At 43.7% G+C, this 22,790-nt stretch overlaps 1 protein-coding gene across 1 annotated transcript in view; it reads left to right on the top strand.

Moving 5' to 3' along the window:
- LOC134656037 (structural maintenance of chromosomes protein 2) overlaps positions 1 to 22,790 on the top strand; it is a 34,965-nt gene that overhangs the window by 6,802 nt on the left and 5,373 nt on the right. Inside the window, 9 exon segments of the mRNA XM_063511553.1 lie at positions 682 to 755; positions 2,306 to 2,452; positions 3,747 to 3,965; positions 4,318 to 4,460; positions 6,480 to 6,692; positions 7,709 to 7,817; positions 8,241 to 8,360; positions 16,841 to 17,035; positions 20,580 to 20,780. Of these exon segments, the coding sequence (XP_063367623.1) occupies positions 682 to 755; positions 2,306 to 2,452; positions 3,747 to 3,965; positions 4,318 to 4,460; positions 6,480 to 6,692; positions 7,709 to 7,817; positions 8,241 to 8,360; positions 16,841 to 17,035; positions 20,580 to 20,780 (1,421 nt within the window).

Genomic DNA, 22,790 nt, shown 5'->3' with positions numbered 1-22,790 from the left:
TAATTATGATACTTACTTGGCTGGCGCGATGACCCAAAATGAGTTTTGGCCTCGAACATAAGAGCACGCCACTTTGCTCGGTCCAGCCGGGCTAGCACATGATTGGCGCGACAGTATCTCGCGGCGAGATAGACTACCCGTCCCTCTTTTATTAATATAGTTAGAAAAAGACGGGTAGTCTATCTCGCCGCGAGATACTGTCGCGACAATCATGTACTAGGGGTGCAGAGCGGTATCACGCCAGAGATTTGCCTCCACTCTGTCCGCCCAGCGATATTTAGGATGACCAACAGGACGGCGTCCCGTTGTCCAGTCCAGAAAATCTATTCAGCTACTTAACTGAGTTTCGATTTTCGCATTTCCCGGTAGGCCCTTTGTAAACTAACCGCCTTGATGTATCAATGTCATTTTTTATTGTCTGTGAAAACTTGACAAAAAAACAGTTTAAGGCACAGTATGTATAAGTTACTCTATGGTTTACGATGCTGCACTCTGGCGGCAAAACATTGCAGTAATACACCCTTTTACAAAAATATCACCCATGGGGTCATACTATCGGTCGGTCTTAATTCAAAAATGTTTTAATTATACGTATTGGCGATGGTTTTCATAGTAAATCTAGTCTTATTTCGCTACTTACGAGTATTTTGTGTTACTCAATACTTTTGTGTTTATTTGTAGGTATCGTCGCGAGACTGATAAACGTCAATGATCCAGTGTACTGTACTGCGCTAGAAACTGCCGCGGGCGGCAAAGTGAGTATTCTAACTTTAGTATAGTCCGCATCAGATAATTTGTAGCAACAAAGCAGACCATAGCAATACTAGTTGCTCTAAATGCTGTAGACTACGCCCCCACGGCTCCGTCGTTTAAAAAAAAAAAAAAACAATAATAGAATTGACAAAAAAAAAAAAGGTCACAAAATTCCACGAGAATCGGTTGAAAAATGCGACCTGTAGAGAACATCGGACATACGAAAGCATTTTAGCCCAAACTGAAACTGAGACTTTTGCTTGTTTCGGGCATAGAATTAATATGACTAGAACAACTGTCAATCTTCAAAAGTGCGACCAAAAATGAAATGCAAGTGTGTGCGTAAATTGTCTATGTGAGATCGAAAATAGTGATGTCATGTTACAACATATTAATAATCTGTCGATGTTTGATTGCTTTATCGACTACTTTTTCAAATGTGTTATTTTAAACGTTAAAATTCTACGACATTATGACGTATAAATAACACTTGCACTGCGTGTACTATCAAAATCGTTGCAGACTTATCTTAATGTAACTCTTACTGTGTTGGAAAGTGAAGTTTAAATTTACCGCTAAACATGAGCACCTTCAAAAAGGTATAACAATCGTTATTATTTGAAGTCGGTTATAAAAGCTAATATCTTAATGATGTCTTGTGAAGAAATAATTACATAGCTATTAATATACCGACAAGTTATCGATACTGTCATATGAACATTTTGTCAAGCCCTATCGTAAAGTAACAGGTTATGTTTTTACACAAAATATTTTAAATTATAGACTAATATGATAAAATATTAGCACACAAAGGAAGAAAAACTTATAATGAACTTTATAAACCGGCTTCTTACACTTTTTACGCTGTTAATTTGACAAAATATCGTTATGAAAATTTCGCTAGGAATATCATAAATCCTCTGAAATTAGTGTTTGCTTGGATTATTTGGCACTGTAACACTGAAATCCGGCACACTACAAGACGCAATCTTCACTGAATTACTTTATTTAATACTTTTCGTCCTAATCCGTGTATATTTTTCAATTTGAAAATTACTGTGATACGCTCTTGGCCGTCCGCGGCCGTCGTCAAAGTCAAAAGTGGTCACGTTTTCTCATTGGTAGTCTGACTCTTTCGCACTCATGGTATGTTCATATACGTGATGGCTTCCCTTTCGCACACTTCAGCTGTCTGTCAAGCGCGAGCGCGAAAATGACAAGTCTGTGGTTTCGGGCAATAAGAAATCGAGTTTTAACCTTTTCAACAGATACATATATGCGAATCGCAGGTGCAATGACAGATTAATCCGTCACAGACCACAGAGCAACATAGACCACCATAGACCTACGTGCATATGCATAAAGTTTAATTTCAGTTTTGACACTTCGGTGACGTAGTGACAGCTTTTGTGTTTGACACGGCGTCGAAAAGGTTAATCTACCTTTTAATTTGTGGAGTGTTTTTAACAGTTTTAATATGTGCTGTGTTTTTAATCAGTATGTATTAAACTTGTGGTAAAATTGGACTTGCAATTATTTATACTATTCACAGCTATACAACGTAGTAGTAGACACAGACGCCACAGTGGACCTACTGCTCAAGAAAGGCAACATCCAGACTCGAACCACCATGATACCGCTGAACAAGATCACCGCTTACACCATTGATGATCAGACGCTCAGGCTGGCGCAGCAAATTGTGAGTTTTACACTACTATACTCTAAAATAAAAGCGCTGGTGGCCTAGCGGTAAGAGCGTGCGACTTTCAATCCGGGGGTCGCGGGTTCGAACCCCGGCTCGTACCAATTTTTCGGAACTTATGTACGAAATATCATTTGATATTGACCAGTCGCTTTTCGGTGAAGGAAAACATCGCGAGGAAACCGGACTAATCCCAACAAGGCCTAGTTTACCCTCTGGGTTGGAAGGTCAAATGGCAGTCGCTTTCGTAAAAACTAGTGCGTACGCCAATTCCTGGGATTAGTTGCCAAGCGGACCCCAGGCTCCCATGAGCCGTGGCAAAATGCCGGGACAACGCGAGGAAAATGATGATGACTCTATGGGCGTCGACAAATGCTTTAGCGATTGGCTAAATACAGAACGACTGCTGAATTGACCATTTCGTGCAAATATCCAGAAAGAATTTAAAAGGGTTTGGCCGTCCCATTATTTTACGAAGATTTGATTGAACAAACATTTTTTTTTATAGCCTATATTGTGTCCCACTCCTGGGCAAAGGCCTCCCCTGTCTTTCGCCACTCGTCAAGGCTTTGTGCATGCTCCTGCCAATCGCTACAGAATGAGTCCAGCCCTAGTAGCACGGTCGCATTTTTATCGTTTATCACCATGCCTGTCACGTTCTAACAAGTATGTAAGTGCGAAAGTGACGGGCATAGTGATAGTCGATAAAAATGGAACCGTGCTGAGCCCGCAGGTCGTTTCGCCATCTCATCTTTGGTCTGCCTCTGCCTCGGGTGATCTGTGGTGCCCATTCGGTCGCTATTTTGGCCCGGGTTGCGTTTTTGCCAGTAATAAAAACCGGCCAAGTGCGAGTCGGACTCGCGCACTGAGGGTTCCGCAGTTCCGCACCATCAACAAAAAATAGAGCAAAATTAAGCAAAAAAAAAACAAGCAAAAAAACGGTCACCCATCCAAGTACTGACCCCGCCCGACGTTGCTTAACTTCGGTCAAAAATCACGTTTGTTGTATGGGAGCCCCACTTAAATCTTTATTTTATTGTTTTTAGTATTTGTTGTTATAGCGGCAACAGAAATACATCATCTGTGAAAATTTCAACTGTCTAGCTATCACGGTTCGTGAGATACAGCCTGGTGACAGACGGACGGACGGACGAAGACTTCGCTTAGTAATAGGGTCCCGTTTTTTACCCTTTGGGTACGGAACCTTAAAAACTAGCCAGAATGTTGACGAATAATTTTCCTATCATCATATTGATGTAGCTGTAGTCACAGAATTCCCATGTGTCCCCAGGGCGGTCCCGAGAACGTCCAGCGCGCCGTGGACCTGATATCGTTCCCGGCCGCGCTGCGCCCCGCCATGGGCTTCGTGTTTGGCGGCACCTTTGTTTGCAAGGACGCCGACACGGCCAACAAAGTCACATTCCACCCGCAGATCAGGAAACGATGCGTTACTGTCGAGGGGGATGTGTATGACCCGGCCGGGACGCTGTCCGGAGGAGCTAGAGTTAAGGTAGGATCAATTTTGTTACTAAAAAGTCCAGTAAATAAGGAATTGCTGGGCGAGTGACGAGAGAGAAACCGTCTTATTAGGAACACAAGGCTGACACTTCTTAAAAATGATTGGAAATACACTACGCATTAATAATAAACTAATAGGTAAATGTATAAGCGGCAAGTGACGCGCAGTTCAAGGTCAATTTGCTAGCAATGTTGTACGATATTTTTTTCCCGGCGCGTGTTACAAAATTGCCTGTAACATGGTATCTTGCAGCCTATTATTGAACGAACGTAATAGAAAAAGCTATTTTTTGTTTTCCACGTAAATTGTACATACTTTTACTAAGCATACTATTTTCTTCCAGGGAGGTTCCGTGCTAATGCAAATCCAGCAGCTCCAGCAGTTAGAGCAGGAGTTGGGCCGAGCTGACTCCCAGCTGCAGCAGTACCAGGCCGAGCTGAACGCCATGCAGGCGGCGGCCGAGGCTTACAGCAGTAAACAACAAAGGTAGGACAAACCCAGCAGTTCCAGGAGCTGAGCGACTCCCAGCTGTAGCAGTACCAGGCCGAGCTGAACGCCATGCAGGCGGCGGCCGAGGCTTACAACAGTAAACAACAAAGGTAGGACAAACCCAGCAGTTCCAGGAGCTGAGCGACTCCCAGCTGCAGCAGTACCAGGCCGAGCTGAACGCCATGCAGGCGGCGGCCGAGGCTTACAGCAGTAAACAACAAAGGTAGGACAAACCCAGCAGTTCCAGGAGCTGAGCGACTCCCAGCTGCAGCAGTGCCAGGCCGAGCTGAACGCCATGCAGGCGGCGGCCGAGGCTTACAGCAGTAAACAACAAAGGTAGGACAAACCCAGCAGTTCCAGGAGCTGAATTGACTCCCAGCTGTAGCAGTACCAGGCCGAGCTGAACGCCAAGCAGACGGCGGCCGAGGCTTACAGCAGTAAACAACAAAGGTAGGACAAACCCAGCAGTTCCAGGAGCTGAGCGGACCCAGCTGCAGCTGTACCAGACCGAGCTGAACGCCATGCAGGCGGCGGCCGAGGCTTACAGCAGTAAACAACAAAGGTAGGACAAACCCAGCAGTTCCAGGAGCTGAGCTGACTCCCAGCTGTAGCAGTACCAGGCCGAGCTGAACGCCATGCAGGCGGCGGCCGAGGCTTACAGCAGTAAACAACAAAGGTAGGACAAACCCAGCAGTTCCAGGAGCTGAGCTGACTCCCAGCTGTAGCAGTACCAGGCCGAGCTGAACGCCATGCAGGCGGCGGCCGAGGCTTACAGCAGTAAACAACAAAGGTAGGACAAACCCAGCAGTTCCAGGAGCTGAGCGGACCCAGCTGCAGCTGTACCAGACCGAGCTGAACGCCATGCAGGCGGCGGCCGAGGCTTACAGCAGTAAACAACAAAGGTAGGACAAACCCAGCAGTTCCAGGAGCTGAGCGACTCCCAGCTGCAGCAGTACCAGACCGAGCTGAACGCCATGCAGGCGGCGGCCGAGGCTTACAGCAGTAAACAACAAAGGTAGGACAAACCCAGCAGTTCCAGGAGCTGAGCGACTCCCAGCTGCAGCAGTGCCAGACCGAGCTGAACGCCATGCAGGCGGCGGCCGAGGCTTACAGCAGTAAACAACAACGGTACAGGTTTTAGGTCTTGGTCTACATTTGACGCCTGTCGCTGCGTAGTCACATAAACATGTTGCTACCTTCCAATACAATTCAGCGATGTACTAATTTAACGAAGTCATCGAGACTAAAGTTAGTCCTTATTTCTTAGTTGGACGCCGCGTTAGCCTTAGCACTATGGAACTTGCTTCTGACTGAGGGGTATTAGTTTTCCAAGGGGACAAAGAAGGATCTGAAGGATGCCAACGGGCGAACATATTTATATGACCCAACAACCTCTGACCACTCCCTCCATCTGGCCAACCTACAAGTAACTGTATCTTACTAACCGCAATGTCTCTCTAGACAAGCAAACCATCAGATTAGATTCGTTGATTAGATTAGATTAGATGATTGATTTCATGAAAGACAATTACATAATAAGTTTGCATTGATGTCAAAAATATAAGAATGATCGTCAAAATAAAATGAAAATAATAACAATACTAATGAAATAAAATTATAGCTCCAATAAGGATTGTCAACATAATTAGAATAAGTGTAAGTAGGTAAATACTTACCAATCATTCTCTTTAGATCCAGTCGATAGATCCAAATTGGACAAATCCCAAATATAAATTTACAATGTCAAAACTTACGAGAATACAAGAACAGAAAAAATAAAAACAATGAATAAAAGTCAATTAATTTCCAATTGGAACAGTCGTTAATAAGAGTAGGTATAAAATAATATCTCCCAATAATCAAATTATAAATACCTGTCAAGGCAAATTGCAAATGTTCACGAATCGTAACGATCTAAAAATATAACCGTACGGATTCCTTGCTGTGCAACTTTGATTCCCACTTGGACAAACGACTAATTATCAGCATCAAAATAATATCAAACCATTTTTCCAGATTCGACATGATGTCCCACGAGCTAGAAGTCGTGAAAGCCCGCCTCGCCACCACATCGCACGCCCAAACCCACGCTGAGATAGAATCGCTACGTGCGAGGGTGACAGAACTAGTAAAACAGTTGGAGGAAGACAAGGCGAGACAGCTGGCGGCTGCGGCGAGGGCTAAAGAGCTGGAGGCCAAGGTCAAGGACATCAAAGGTCACAGGGAAAGGTGAGATTTTAGTAACATCATATATAAACTCATAGATAGAATCGCTACGTGCGAGGGTGACAGAGCTAGTAAAACAGTTGGAGGAAGACAAGGCGAGACAGCTGTCGGCTGCGGCGAGGGCTAAAGAGCTGGAGGCCAAGGTCAAGGACATCAAAGGCCATAGAGAAAGGTGAGATTTTAGTAACATCATATAACGAACTCGCATCTTAGATAGAATCGCTACGTGCGAGGGTGACAGAACTAGTCAAACAGTTGGAGGAAGACAAGGCGAGACAGCTGGCGGCTGCGGCGAGGGCTAGAGCTGGAGGCCAAGGTCAAGGACATCTAAGGTCATAGAGAAAGGTGAGATTTTAGTAACATCAGATTATCAGATAACGAACTCGCATCTTAGATAGAATCGCTACGTGTGAGGGTGACAGAACTAGTCAAACAGTTGGAGGAAGACAAGGCAAGACAGCTGGTGGCTGCGGCGAGGGCTAGAGCTGGAGGCCAAGGTCAAGGACATCAAAGGTCATAGAGAAAGGTGAGATTTTAGTAACATCAGATAATGAACTCGCATCTTACATAGAATCGCTACGTGCGAGGGTGACAGAACTAGTCAAACAGTTGGAGGAAGACAAGGCAAGACAGCTGGTGGCTGCGCCGAGGGCTAGAGCTGGAGGCCAAGGTCAAGGACATCAAAGGTCATAGAGAAAGGTGAGATTTTAGTAACATCAGATAACGAACTCGCATCTTAGATAGAATCGCTACGTGCGAGGGTGACAGAACTAGTCAAACAGTTGGAGGAAGACAAGGCAAGACAGCTGGTGGCTGCGGCGAGGGCTAAAGAGCTGGAGGCCAAGCTCAAGGACATCAAAGGTCATAGAGGTCATAGAGAAAGATTTTAGTAACATCAGGCGGTCTAGCATGAGTTGCCTTCTCGCGCGTGACTCCATACATCTTGCGCGACTTCAAGTATAGAGCCTAAATATAAATTCACAATAATAAATTATAAATCAAAAACTATTTGTCAACAGGGAGTTCAAAAAAGCGGAAGAGACCCTCAAGAAGGCTAAGAAAGAAGCGGAACATCACAGCAGCAGCTGGAAACAACGGGAGCAGGAGTTCTCCACTTTACAGCTAGAGGTAATACCTGTCACAGTCAAGATTTATTTAACTTCAGGCGTCAAATAAAACTGAACCTTCCTTACAGTGTTTAGTTTTGTGTAACACGCGCGAAGACGCTGCGGGTCGCTAGTCAAAAAATAAAATCCGAATGTCGGGTGTTAGTAAATTTACACTTGGCCGCTGAAAGCGTTACGTTTACGTTCAGTTTAGATGAAGATATTTTGAAGTTGATCATGAATAAACACTTACTCGTCTTAGATTTCATTTTAAAGGCGGACTGATAATCAGTGGTCCCCTTAATAATATAAAATATGTACTACAGCGGTCACCATTTGTAGTATTACGATTCCTTCGGTTACTTTTATTTATTACGCTTAATATTTTTTATAAAAGGGACTTTTTGGCCAATACACTATATTTCTTCTTACTTATTGTCATTAGGTGGCCGAGTTGGAAAAAGGTGTGACCACAAGCTCTACTCAGCTAGCGGAGACTAAGGCGGCCGCGGAGAGGCTAGCGGAGGCGCTACAAACAGCCAAGGACGAGCATGCTGCTGCTGAGGTAAGCATAGACAACATACACCGCATTATCAAGCTTTTAACCAACAACAAAAGGTGTGGCCACAAGCTCGACTCAGCTAGCGGAGACTAAGGCGGCCGCGGAGAGGCTAGCGGAGGCGCTACAAACAGCCAAGGACGAGCATGCTGCTGCTGAGGTAAGCATAGACAACAGACACCGCATTATCAAGCTTTTAACCAACAACAAAAGGTGTGACCACAAGCTCGACTCAGCTAGCGGAGACTAAGGCGGCCGCGGAGAGGCTAGCGGAGGCGCTACAAACAGCCAAGGACGAGCATGCTGCTGCTGAGGTAAGCATAGACAACAGACACCGCATTATCAAGCTTTTAACCAACAACAAAAGGTGTGACCACAAGCTCGACTCAGCTAGCGGAGACTAAGGCCGCCGCGGAGAGGCTAGCGGAGGCGCTACAAACAGCCAAGGACGAGCATGCTGCTGCTGAGGTAAGCATAGACAACAGACACCGCATTATCAAGCTTTTAACCAACAACAAAAGGTGTGACCACAAGCTCGACTCAGCTAGCGGAGACTAAGGCGGCCGCGGAGAGGCTAGCGGAGGCGCTACAAACAGCCAAGGACGAGCATGCTGCTGCTGAGGTAAGCATAGACAACAGACACCGCATTATCTAGCTTTTAACCAACAACAAAAGGTGTGACCACAAGCTCGACTCAGCTAGCGGAGACTAAGGCGGCCGCGGAGAGGCTAGCGGAGGCGCTACAAACAGCCAAGGACGAGCATGCTGCTGCTGAGGTAAGCATAGACAACAGACACCGCATTATCAAGCTTTTAACAAACAACAAAAGGTGTGACCACAAGCTCGACTCAGCTAGCGGAGACTAAGGCGGCCGCGGAGAGGCTAGCGGAGGCGCTACAAACAGCCAAGGACGAGCATGCCGCTGCTGAGGTAAGCATAGACAACAGACACCGCATTATCAAGCTTTTAACAAACAACAAAAGGTGTGACCACAAGCTCGACTCAGCTAGCGGAGACTAAGGCGGCCGCGGAGAGGCTAGCGGAGGCGCTACAAACAGCCAAGGACGAGCATGCTGCTGCTGAGGTAAGCATAGACAACAGACACCGCATTATCAAGCTTTTAACAAACAACAAAAGGTGTGACCACAAGCTCGACTCAGCTAGCGGAGACTAAGGCGGCCGCGGAGAGGCTAGCGGAGGCGCTACAAACAGCCAAGGACGAGCATGCTGCTGCTGAGGTAAGCATAGACAACAGACACCGCATTATCAAGCTTTTAACCAACAACAAAAGGTGTGACCACAAGCTCGACTCAGCTAGCGGAGACTAAGGCGGCCGCGGAGAGGCTAGCGGAGGCGCTACAAACAGCCAAGGACGAGCATGCTGCTGCTGAGGTAAGCATAGACAACAGACACCGCATTATCAAGCTTTTAACCAACAACAAAAGGTGTGACCACAAGCTCGACTCAGCTAGCGGAGACTAAGGCGGCCGCGGAGAGGCTAGCGGAGGTGCTACACACAGCCAAGGACGAGCATGCTGCTGCTGAGGTAAGCATAGACAACAGACACCGCATTATCAAGCTTTTAACCAACAACAAAAGGTGTGACCACAAGCTCTACTCAGCTAGCGGAGACTAAGGCGGCCGCGGAGAGGCTAGCGGAGGTGCTACACACAGCCAAGGACGAGCATGCTGCTGCTGAGGTAAGTGACATACTAACACTATGTAAGATATATTTTACATACATGAATCGATGGAAGCACGTCCTGTGAGACACTAGATGATCACCAAAGATCAATAGGGATGATGACACATGTTGAATTTTATAACAAAATCTAGTAAAATAGATAGCAAACGAGCAATTTATCACAATAATGTGGATATTAAAATAAAATATTGAAAAATTACAAAATTACAGGACCTGAAAGTTTCAAAATTTAAGTTTTACTTCCAAAAACGATAAAAGTAAGGGTACCATTCGATTCCTTACATTTCATTCAAAAAAATATTGTATAGCAACTATATACATAAACGCAATATTTCACCGACAAAAACGCAATTTTCTTGTTTTGTCCATACTACAAGATGGGCGATGACGTCACGGCCTCTGGCCGTTTTGTATAGGGCGTTTCGCGAGTGAAGTGCGACTGTCGGACTTTGACTACAATTTCTGACTTTTGTGTTACTTTAATGCAATGGGTCCCATATAGACATTTGATCCTAAAAACAAACCCGATCGATTGATACCATAAAAAAAATTAGTCATGTAGCGCATGTGTGTTGTGTAAGATGTATAAAGTCTAAGACAAATTCGTACCTCGAATTTGACAGGTAATGTAGATGGCGCTGTATGACTCCGTACATTATGCAGTAGGTAACTCTGGTTGTCAAAAGTTGACGTTTGCCAAGTGACTACAAAACATAAGGCGTAGTACAGCGCCATCTGGTTCGGCTGTCAAGTTACCTCTCTATTAAAATTAATACCTCTTTTATAATCACGATCTTCAAATATGAAGAAACGGCTGCTGATAATAGGGATGTTGACATGAATCGCGAATATATAATATGTTATGTTTTTACCATAGCAGGGAATATTAGAACGCGGAAAATCATATTTTGCAAGTGTAAATATGCGTAATAAATTAATTAAAAATAATCAAAAGTATTTAAAATAATGCCCAGTATCACGTGACTGCAAACGCCAATCGGAGCGCGTGACGTAATCACAGTGCAATCACCAAAGACAAGTTATAAAACCTGCCTAAGTGTCTACAGATTATAGTACCGAAACGCGATCTTGGTGCGGTGCAGCGCACGAATCGATAGTGTGTAAGGTGGTGCGTTAAGGACGCAGCTATAAGTTAGAGCGAGAAAGAAGGTCACTGTCCGATGCGGTAGTGTGTTAAGGCTTTAAAAAAAATTGTCAATTGCCATATAAAGAATTTAAAAAAATTACTGACAGCAGTTTGTTTAAAACGCCGTTACGTCATCAAGGTCACGTGACAGTTTGGAGCGTTTAGGCGCGAAATTTAAACACGAAACTTATTATACATGTTTTTTTATTCAAAATTAATGAATATATTTTTTTAATATTTTTTTCTGTAATTATTACGTGTCTATCTACAAAATGAAACCAGTTCCAAAAAATTGTCAACATCCCTATTGCCCATTGGCAGACCTTATTCCGTTGCAGTAAAGTGCATTCGTCAATTAACTGTTGCTAGTACATTAAGTGCCCTAACTTAAGTATCCATGTCGCCCATTGACAGATATCTCAACCAAGCAACCAAGACTGGCCTTACGTGAACTAAAAGTGATACTAGTTCAGCGGTGTCACTCACGAATTCGAGCCAATCGTGCAGTCTAAAGCAACTAGTTGCGACCAATCACGCGCGTGATGCGAACTCATCAACCAATCGCGTTGTAGCGATGTCACACCGTTGTACTGGCCCCATTCTTATTGCCCATAAAGCCAGTCCTGAGATATTCTGGTGTGGTGAGATAGTCCTGTGGTATTTAGGCTAGGAATCGATATAGAAACACGGAGCTCACGTTAACAGTTTAATCTATAATTACAGACTCCTGAGGGTAGGTGGTACAAATCCCAACTACCGACAACATATACCATAATCCCTCCACCAATAGTTACAAAAATAACAAGTTACAGAAACACAAAATAACTAAGTCTTATAAATAGCGTTCCTATTTCTAGTGGATCGCACACCCCGTCCACCAGCAGGCTCGGGTGGAGCGGGTACCGGCCCGCTCGTGGCGCTTCCCGCGGGCAAGGCGTCGGGCTCCTCGCCCCCTTCTGCCCGGGACAACTGGCCCTCAGGGGGGCCATCAATGACCTCATTGTCAAACTGAGCACTTTCTTCCATTACTGCAAGGGTCTGTGGTGATGCAGGTTGGCCCTCATCTGGGAGTGAACAGAATGAATCGTTTTCATCGAGTCCTTCGAGCTCAGAGTCACCATCATTTTCGTCTCCGTACAGGCTCAAGTCGTCCACGTCAATTGAAAGCGGAGCCCCTTTGTATGCCAACAGCTGATCGATGTGTTTTTTTAGTGTTATGCTTAAGTCCGGCACAAATACCTCGTATATTCTTGACCCCACTTCCTTAATAATAATCCCTTTTCTCCACTCATGTTTATTTCCATTTGAAAATATGTGTTTCACTAATACGGTATCATTTATATTAAAATTACATTTACGTATTCCACCATAATGTTTACTGTGTAAGATCTGTTTCGCGCACACATTAGTAAGCGGATTAGGCGCTGCGGATGAGGAGGACACCGCGGCGTCGGCGGCGGCGCCGGCGCTGGCTGCGGGCGGCGACTTGCGCAGCAGGTCGAGCCGGCAGCGCAGCATGCGACCCAGCATCAGTTGGGCGGGCGCGTAACCGGTCGTGCAATGCACTGAGTTTCTGTAGTCGAATAAAAATTTGTTAAGTTTCCGCGTTATTACTTGCTGGCTATTATTCTGCTGCATTATTATTTTAATGGCCCGTTTTACAGTTTTTACTGTATTTTCTGCCTGTCCATTTGATGCTGGATGGTAAGGCGCGATAGTAACATGTTGCATGCCGTTTATCTTACAATATTCCTCAAATTGACTCGAACAAAAATTACTCGCGTTGTCGGTAACTATGGTTCGCACTAAACCGTACCTACTAAAAATTTCGCATAATTTATCTATAATGGCGCTAGTATTTGTAACCGTTAACAAAAAGCATTCCACCCATTTTGAGTGAGCATCAACCGCAACTAAAAACTGTTTCGCTTGCCACGAAAACAAATCCAAATGCACGCGCTCCCAAGGACGGGCCGGGTAGGGCCACGGTGCTAGCGGCGCGCGGGGAGGATCACTGCGTAATGCAAGACAAATACTACATGTACCTATTTTGTCCTCAATATCCCTATCTATATGTGGCCACCACATTCGCGCTCGGGCTTCCGCTTTCGTTTTTACGATTCCGAAATGAGAGCTATGCAATTCTGTCAGTAATTGCTCTCTGAATACCGAGGGAATTACGACCTTATGGCCTCTTAAAATACAACCATTTTCCAATGATAGCTCTAAACGACAAGCGAAATATGGTTTTAAATCAACATAAGGCATCTTAGCCGGCCAACCGTTAATTACGTAATCTTTTACCTTGTTCAGAACTGCATCGTTCGCGGTTTCCTTTTGAATGTCAACAACACTAAGCGGCATTAAAATGGAGTCCGATATAAAATTGATGTACATTGCTTTATCATGTTCGTTTTGGGGTTCTAGGTTATCCTGGGCACAACTGACTGAACGGGACAAAAAATCGGCTACATTTTGTTCTCCTTTAACATATTCTATATTAAAGTTATAGGCAGATAAGAACAACGCGTACCGCTGCAAACGGTTTGCCGCTAGTTCAGGCACGCCCTTTTTGCTACCAAAAATTGACAAAAGCGGTTTGTGATCCGTGCGCAAAGTAAATGGAACCGATCGACCATATAAATAATGGTGAAATTTCTTGATTGAAAAAACGAGAGCTGCGGCCTCTTTCTGAACCTGAGCGTAATTACGTTCTGCCTTAGAAAGCGAACGCGAAGCGTACGCCACTACACGCTCGGTGCCGTCGCGCTGACGCTGCGCTAGCACGCCGGCCAGGCCGCGCGGTCCCGCGTCTGCGGTCACCACGGTCGGCAGGTCGGGGTCGTAGTGCGCCAGCACCCGATCTGACGCTAATTCGCACTTTATTTTGTTAAAAGCGTCCTGTTGCTCTTTGTCCCAATTCCACTTTTCGCCTTTTTTTAGTAGTAAGTGTAAGGGGTCAAGTATACTGGACGTATTTGGAACAAAACATCTATAAAACCCAATCATGCCCAAAAAAAACTTGAGCTCGCTTACGTTCTTAGGACACTCACAATTAAGAATGGCTTCCACTTTTTTCTCCGATTTATGCAAACCATTTTTATCGATACGGAACCCTAAATATTCCACGGAATCTTTAAATAGTTCGCACTTGTCCTGTTTCAGGCGCAACCCTGCTTCCTGTAATCTACTCAGAACTTGTTCTAGACGTTGTAAATGCGTTTCTCGGTCAGGACCAGTGATTAAAATATCATCAAGAAAAATACACGTTCCCTCTATTCCCGATAATAGTTGTTCCATCGTGCGTTGAAATATAAACGGAGCATTTGACAAACCAAAAACTAACCTATTGTAACAAAATAATCCTTTATGTGTGTTTATACACGTTAGATGTTTCGACTCGTCCAGAACCAACTGAGAGTATGCGCGCGATAAGTCCAGTTTAGAGAATTCCACTCCTCCGTGTAACCGCGAAAACAAATCCTCTATTCTCGGCAATGGATAATTATCTAAGTACAAAACTTTATTAAGTGTGACCGAAAAATCGCCACAAATACGTATGTTGCCATCGGGTCGCAACACGGGAACGATAGGAGTGGCTATGTCGGAATGATCTATTTTTTCCAGTATACCTAACTCGACTAATCGCTGCAACTCTGCCTCCACCTTTGGTTTAAGAGCTAACGGCACCGGACGCGGTTTAAAAAATTTCAATGTACTGTCCGGCTTAATTTTTAAGGTTATTTTATATTTGTTAAATTCCCCTAATTCATCAGAAAATAATTTGGCATATTTGTTTTTAAAATGATCTCCCAAATCTATATTTTGTAAATTATTACAGCAAGCTCGACTTAGTTGCAAATCAAACGCACATATGAAATTCCGTCCTAACAACACGGGTTTCTTGGATTTGTTTACCGTGACAAACATTTTAATCTGTTTAGTGCGACCTTCGTAAGTCACCGGCAGCGTAACGCATCCTTTCGGAATAAGCTTACTTTCATTATAGCAATTAAAAACCTCTAGGGACGGCTGTAACTCGTACTTAGCGAAAACATTCATGTACAATGAGTACGGAAGAATTGAAATGGCACTACCGGTATCTATCTCACATAGAATGTTTTCGCCCGCTAAACACACAGTTTCGAGCATAGGTTTCTCATTAGTGCATTTTATATTAAAAAGATCGAAACTACCTGTGATGGTGTCGTCGTCATCCGCAGTCAGGAAATGGTTGCTCCTGTATTTCGCCTTAACCGTACACATGCGCTTCAAATGACCTTTGACCTTACATTTAGTGCACGTGAAATTTATAAAACGACACTGATCTTTCGAATGACTTTTATAACCACACACTTCACAACGAGAGTCCAGCATCACCGCAGGTCGCGTCGCTCCGCTGCCGGTCCCGCCGGTCCGCACGGCGTACACGGGCGCCGGCGCCGGCGCGGCGGGCGCGGGCGCGGGCCCGGCGGCGCGCAGCGCCTGGCGCGCACAGCGGACGCTTTGCGCCAGTTCCAGCGCCTTGTTGAACGTCAAAGTCTCCAAGTTCTGAGCGAATAACTTCTCCTTCTCCTTAACATCCTCCAATCCGAGGACGAACCGATCCCGAAGCATCGTATCGAGTTCCGTTTTAAACCCACAATGCTCAGCTAAATTACGCACTCGCGTTGCCCATTCGGCTAAATCTTCCCCGGTGCGCTGTTCCGCCTTATAAAACTTATAACGCTCCGCAAAAGAACTTTTCTTTGATTCGAAATGAGTGTCAAAATGCTTTATAAGCGTCTTATACTCGACTTTATCGAGCTCCGTCGGGAACAACAAACTCCTTGCAACACGGTATGTGTCTTCCGCCAACGCCGTCAACAGGATTGCCTTTCGTTTGGTTCCAGCTTTATCCGATTCCTCGGTTATATCGTTTGCCGTGCAAAACTGGCCCAAACGACTTTTAAATATCGCCCATTCCTGTGTTCGATGGTCGAAAGTGAGACTGCCACCAAACATGTTTCCGTGACTCGCCATATTTGCTTCTTATCGCTGGATTTCTTTTACCTATGACCACTAAACACTAAACACACGCGTGAATTACTAAATCGTCGCCAAATTGTGGTATTTAGGCTAGGAATCGATATAGAAACACGGAGCTCACGTTAACAGTTTAATCTATAATTACAGACTCCTGAGGGTAGGTGGTACAAATCCCAACTACCGACAACATATACCATAATATACGTCAAAGATGTCGCCACACGAGCTGTAGGTATAGAAAAGAGATATGTTAGGGCTCCGACTGTACAACGTTTTCGCTTTGCCGCTGTGGAAGGAAAGTTGAAGCGTCGTGCAGTGCCATCTGGTAAACGGCTTTCTGCTTTTGACGTGATAACGTCTTATAAATCGATGAACACCGGTAGCATGCACGAAAAAGTGTCACGTTGTGGACAGATCTCCATGGTAACGTATAAAAGTATGCAATTTTTCATCAATGTTTTCTTATGACGTTATCACGCAAAATTATCGTCCGTAAACCGACTTTACAGACAACCATATTGTAATTTACGTGCAATGTTCGACGTGAGTGACCCGACGTGAGTTTTAATGTATTTAATATATATATATATTTTTTTTTCTATTCAGAACGCAGTAAAAGAGATCCAAGGCCGCATCAAAGCTATGAAAGCAGAGATAGCGTCGCGCAACACAGAGGTCGCTCGTCTGTCTCAACAGAGAGAAAAGCTGGACGCCAAGAACAACGATATCAACCTTAAGATCAAGGAGTTAGAGTTCAAGATCAAAGAGCTGGAGACTGAGGCCACTGAGTGTGGTAAGAAGGTAAGAGATTTTTGTTAAATTTCTTATTGTGGAATTCTATGAGTTATCGAGTCTCTTAGTGCCAAGAACGTTTATATATTTTATGAAATATGCAGTAAAAGTAATCTTAATTCGTTCTCGTAAGGTCTGTATTTGCTAGCTTATGCCAGTATCCAGTACTGATAAATGCTGCTTTAATTAAAAATAGAAAACGTTAGTTCAAAGAGTATTTCTAGAGATAAACTAATTACAACTGCACGCCCCTACCAAGCACCTTCGCTGACAGCTAATCTTGCACAGAAACACACCAAAATCAGTATTTTATGGCTTATTTTTAACCATTAGCTGCAATTGCAAATGGTCAAAATTGACAACGACAGTTTAATTAAAACTCGACACCCGCAAGATACCATTTAACTAATACATACAATATTTTTCAACACTTCCCAATATTCCCAATATTGTGATACAGTGGTAGCAAAAATTGAGAGTTTGGCTACCACTGTATTATATCTATTTGTAAATTCTAATGTGTATATGTTGTGTTTATGTGTAATTCTTGTATGTTTATTGTTGTATATAGCTATGTGTGTAAATTACATGAAATAAATAATTTTGAATTTTGAATATTATATAGTACTTTTGGTCTAAATATTTATTCATGCAACAACAGGTAAAATTACAATCTAACATTAAAAATAAACTAAGTACTTATAATAAAATTAAAAACTAAACTAATCTAAATTTAAAAAAGCATCTAAAAAAGGCCCGCGCGGCATTGTGCCAAAGGTGCTGGCAGCATTCCCTCGCTGAATGACAATACTTATCCGCTGCGAGAGAAAGCTGCCAGCTCTCTGATCACCAGTTGTATCGATGAGCTTTTTCAGAGATGCGATTTATTTGAAATACTTCTATTTAAAATGCAAATACAAAATGCAAAATACCTATTTTGTATTTTGCATTTAAATGCCTTTTAGTAAAAACCATTTTGTATTTTATTTGAAATACTTTTCGAGATGTATTTTGCATTTTTAATATTCATTTCAAAATGCAAAATACTTTGTGATTAAGTTTAGCCAACATTACCAGCAAAGAGTATTAAATCACTACGTTTTAAGAGTCGGCACTCTCGAACAAGCCTTAAACCGAATTAAGAACGTACATTGTGCCAACACACCAAATACATGTCAATACTGCCAACACAAAAAAAAACAACGCTAGGGCTCGACACTTCCGGTACCTACTGTTTATCGATATCGATAAATGTGCGATACGTGCTGTTGTACTGTACTACTGTAAAAGTAAATATTGAGAATCAGGTGGAATAATAAAATAAATGCAAAATATAAAAGTAATTTTATTTTACATAATAAAGATAAGATATAGATAGTTTTATATTTACGTAGGCATATTACAATACGCTTATGAACGTAACTAAAGCTACAATCTACTTTTAGATCACTCATGCAAACACTGAGTCTTGCCTGTAAAGGCTGTGAACTCCAACTTCCCACAAAGGGAAAAAGCTGTCAGGCTTATTTACATTCACTTGTAGATATTCAGAGGTTAGAGTTTCATTCAGCCTTTGTATAGGTAAATATTCCAAATCCTCATTACCTGTTACCTTTACCCATAGTCGATATCTGAAATAAAGGGATTATCGATAAGTTGATCGCACACTATTCGTGTCTTAGGTTACCTAGTTTTTTACAAGAAGAATCTATTCACAGAATGTTTTCGTTTTAATCAGGGATTGTAAACGATAAAAAACTACTCCAAACGAATTAAATTAGTATCTGGTAACGACTCAAAATGAAAATATCGCACAAAAACATCAGTTTACCGACCTGTTCGAATCAAGGGGAAATCTTGCCAAAAATATATCAGAAGTAAGTTTCCTTACACGCCTGACCCCACAAACTTCACATTTTCTTAAAGATTTGCCCCCCATTTAAACAAAAGCTAAAGTTATTTAGTCTAAACACAAAAATAAACACGTAACATAACCGCTTTCACGACAATTTAGAATGACGGTAGACGTTTTACCGATCATACCAACCTAAAGAAAAGTAGGTATAATACGTCTATGTTTGAAAGCAAGTATGGTATGTGCTACCAAAATGCAACAGCAGTCATTTTAATTCGATAAGATTATTTACTATGCCTCAACGTTGGTAACAAGTACGTTCCTAAGTTATCATAGTATGGGGTGTCGATGGGCTGATTACCAGTCAAACAAAATGAAATGAACGAATGACGCTTGTATTGCCGAATTTGACCGATAGAGGCGCCTGCTAGCCATGCGCGCCCTTTTTAGGGTTCCGTAGCCAAATGGCAAAAAACGGAACCCTTATAGATTCGTCATGTCTGTCTGTCTGTCTGTCTGTCTGTCCGTCTGTCCGTCTGTCCGTCTGTCTGTCCGTCCGTATGTCACAGCCACTTTTCTCCGAAACTATAAGAACTATACTGTTGAAACTTCGTAAGTAGATGTATTCTGTGAACCGCATTAAGATTTTCACACAAAAATAGAAAAAAAAACAATAAATTTTTGGGGTTCCCCATACTTCGAACTGAAACTCAAAAATTTTTTTTTCATCAAACCCATACGTGTGTGGTATCTATGGATAGGTCTTCAAAAATGATATTGAGGTTTCTAATATCATTTTTTTCTAAACTGAATAGTTTGCGCGAGAGACACTTCCAAAGTGGTAAAATGTGTGTCCCCCCCCTGTAGCTTCTAAAATAAGAGAATGATAAAACTAAAAAAAATATATGATGTACATTACCATGTAAACTTCCACCGAAAATTGGTTTGAACGAGATCTAGTAAGTAGTTTTTTTTTATACGTCTTAAATCGCCTAAATACGGAACCCTTCATGGGCGAGTCCGACTCGCACTTGGCCGCTTTTTTTTCTTCTTTGGTCAGAGTGCGCGTCTTATAGCCGTTTAGAGTTTAGACTCGCGGCTCGGCTCGCGGCGCGTCTCGTGGCTCGCCTCGACACACTCGCATTCGGCTTGTCATTCGGTAATAAACCTTTTGCCGTGCCGTTAGTGTTTAAATTATATTAGCTCGACGAGCTTGCGAACCACGAGAGTCTAAACCGGCTATTTATGTCTGACTAGTGTCAATGTCAAACGAAAACGACGAACATTATCTATTCTATGGCTATTCTCATGATAAATACCTAAAATAAATACAAATATCTGAGATTTGGTCAAAAGGTATTTTATTTTGAAAAAGTATTTTGAAAATACCTATTTTGCATTTAGCATTTGAAATACAAAACGCAAAACTATTTGGTATTTTGCATTTGAAATAGTAAATCTGAAAAGTATTTTGCATTTTGTATTTAAATGCTTTTTTAAAACCATTTTGTACATCTCTGAGCTTTTTACCAATATTTATATATGTCACCGTAAAATTGTAAACACTCGTCATATTATAATCTCGCTAGTTACATTATAAACTGACGGTAGGGAGATTATAATCTAACCTAACCTAACCTACGTTAGATTATAAACTGACGGGTTCACAATCTTACGGTGTCATAATTCATGCCCCAGATCACAGTCCTCGAGAAGGAGCACACGTGGATCCCCGGCGAGAAACAATACTTCGGCGCGGCCGGTGGCTTATACGACTTCCAGGCGCGGCAGGCACACGCCGCTGGTGCGAGACTCAACCAACTTAAGGAGAGGAAGGACAAATTAGCGAGGGGACTTAATGCTAGAGCTCATACGTTGCTTGGGAAGGAGGAGGAACAGGTTAGTGCTCCGTTGGGTCATATAAGTAAATGAGAAGGAATACTTCGGCGCCGCCGGTGGCTTATACGACTTCCAAGCGCGACAGGCACACGCCGCTGGTGCGAGACTCAACCAACTTAAGGAGAGGAAGGACAAATTAGCGAGGGGACTTAATGCTAGAGCTCATACGTTGCTTGGGAAGGAGGAGGAACAGGTTAGTGCTCCGTTGGGTCATATAAGTAAATGAGAAGGAATACTTCGGCGCGGCCGGTGGCTTATACGACTTCCAAGCGCGGCAGACACACGCCGCTGGTGCGAGGCTCAACCAACTAAATGAGAGGAAGGACAAATTAGCGAGGGGACTTAATGCTAGAGCTCATACGTTGCTTGGGAAGGAGGAGGAACAGGTTAGTGCTCCGTTGGGTCATATAAGTAAATGAGAAGGAATACTTCGGCGCGGCCGGCGGCTTATACGACTTCCAAGCGCGGCAGGCACACGCCGCTGGTGCTAGGCTCAACCAACTTAAGGAGAGGAAGGACAAATTAGCGAGGGGACTTAATGCTAGGGCCCATACGTTGCTTGGAAAGGAGGAGGAACAGGTTAGTGCTCCGTTGGGTCATATAAGTAAATGAGAAGGAACACTTCGGCGCGGCCGGTGGCTTATACGACTTCCAAGCGCGGCAGACACACGCCGCTGGTGCGAGACTCAACCAACTTAAGGAGAGGAAGGACAAATTAGCGAGGGGACTTAATGCTAGAGCTCATACGTTGCTTGGAAAGGAGGAGGAACAGGTTAGTGCTTTGTTGGGTCATATAAGTAAATGAGAAGGAACACTTCGGCGCGGCCGGTGGCTTATACGACTTCCAAGCGCGGCAGGCACACGCCGCTGGTGCGAGACTCAACCAACTTAAGGAGAGGAAGGACAAATTAGCGAGGGGACTTAATGCTAGGGCCCATACGTTGCTTGGAAAGGAGGAGGAACAGGTTAGTGCTCCGTTGGGTCATATAAGTAAATGAGAAGGAACACTTCGGCGCGGCCGGTGGCTTATACGACTTCCAGGCGCGGCAGGCACACGCCGCTGGTGCGAGGCTCAACCAACTTCAGGAGAGGAAGGACAAATTAGCGAGGGGACTTAATGCTAGAGCTCATACGTTGCTTGGAAAGGAGGAGGAACAGGTTAGTGCTTTGTTGGGTCATATAAGTAAATGAGAAGGAATACTTCGGCGCGGCCGGTGGCTTATACGACTTCCAAGCGCGGCAGGCACACGCCGCTGGTGCGAGACTCAACCAACTTAAGGAGAGGAAGGACAAATTAGCGAGGGGACTTAATGCTAGGGCCCATACGTTGCTTGGAAAGGAGGAGGAACAGGTTAGTGCTTCGTTGGGTCATATAAGTAAATGAGAAGGAATACTTCGGCGCGGCCGGTGGCTTATACGACTTCCAGGCGCGGCAGGCACACGCCGCTGGTGCGAGACTCAACCAACTTAAGGAGAGGAAGGACAAATTAGCGAGGGGACTTAATGCTAGAGCCCATACGTTGCTTGGAAAGGAGGAGGAACAGGTTGGTGGAATTTTATGTTGTTGGTAATGGTGGTTCATCTAAATGCAAAAGATATGGCCAATTATTTATTAAGTCTCAATTAAATATACCCTATGATTGCGCGTGTGCGTGTGCGTGGATACTGTGAGTGTTGCGTGTCGGACTATTGACAATAATTAACATTATGTGTAGTGGGTGGTTTGAAAATGTGATGTCTACCCCAAACTTTTTCATACACTTTTCGTCGGGTAGTTGCACAAATCTCTGTTTTGACATGTTGCTGGGACATCAGATAGCCGCGACCATGACCAGTGAAACCTGTGTCGAAACGTCGGTAAATAAAGGTAATTGAATAAATTTCGCGTTAGACCCGTCTATAAATGTGAGTTAATACCCTATGATTGTTAGAATAGATCGCGTTTTAGCTGTGATGTGTTCTTTGTAAAGCCTTCGTTATTAGTATTTAGTTTAGTGCAATTCGTTTTTA

The sequence above is a fragment of the Cydia amplana genome, chromosome 17 (genome assembly GCF_948474715.1).
Source record: "Cydia amplana chromosome 17, ilCydAmpl1.1, whole genome shotgun sequence".
NCBI classification, from domain to species: domain Eukaryota; kingdom Metazoa; phylum Arthropoda; class Insecta; order Lepidoptera; family Tortricidae; genus Cydia; species Cydia amplana.
This window is presented reverse-complemented; position numbering and strand designations above follow the sequence as displayed.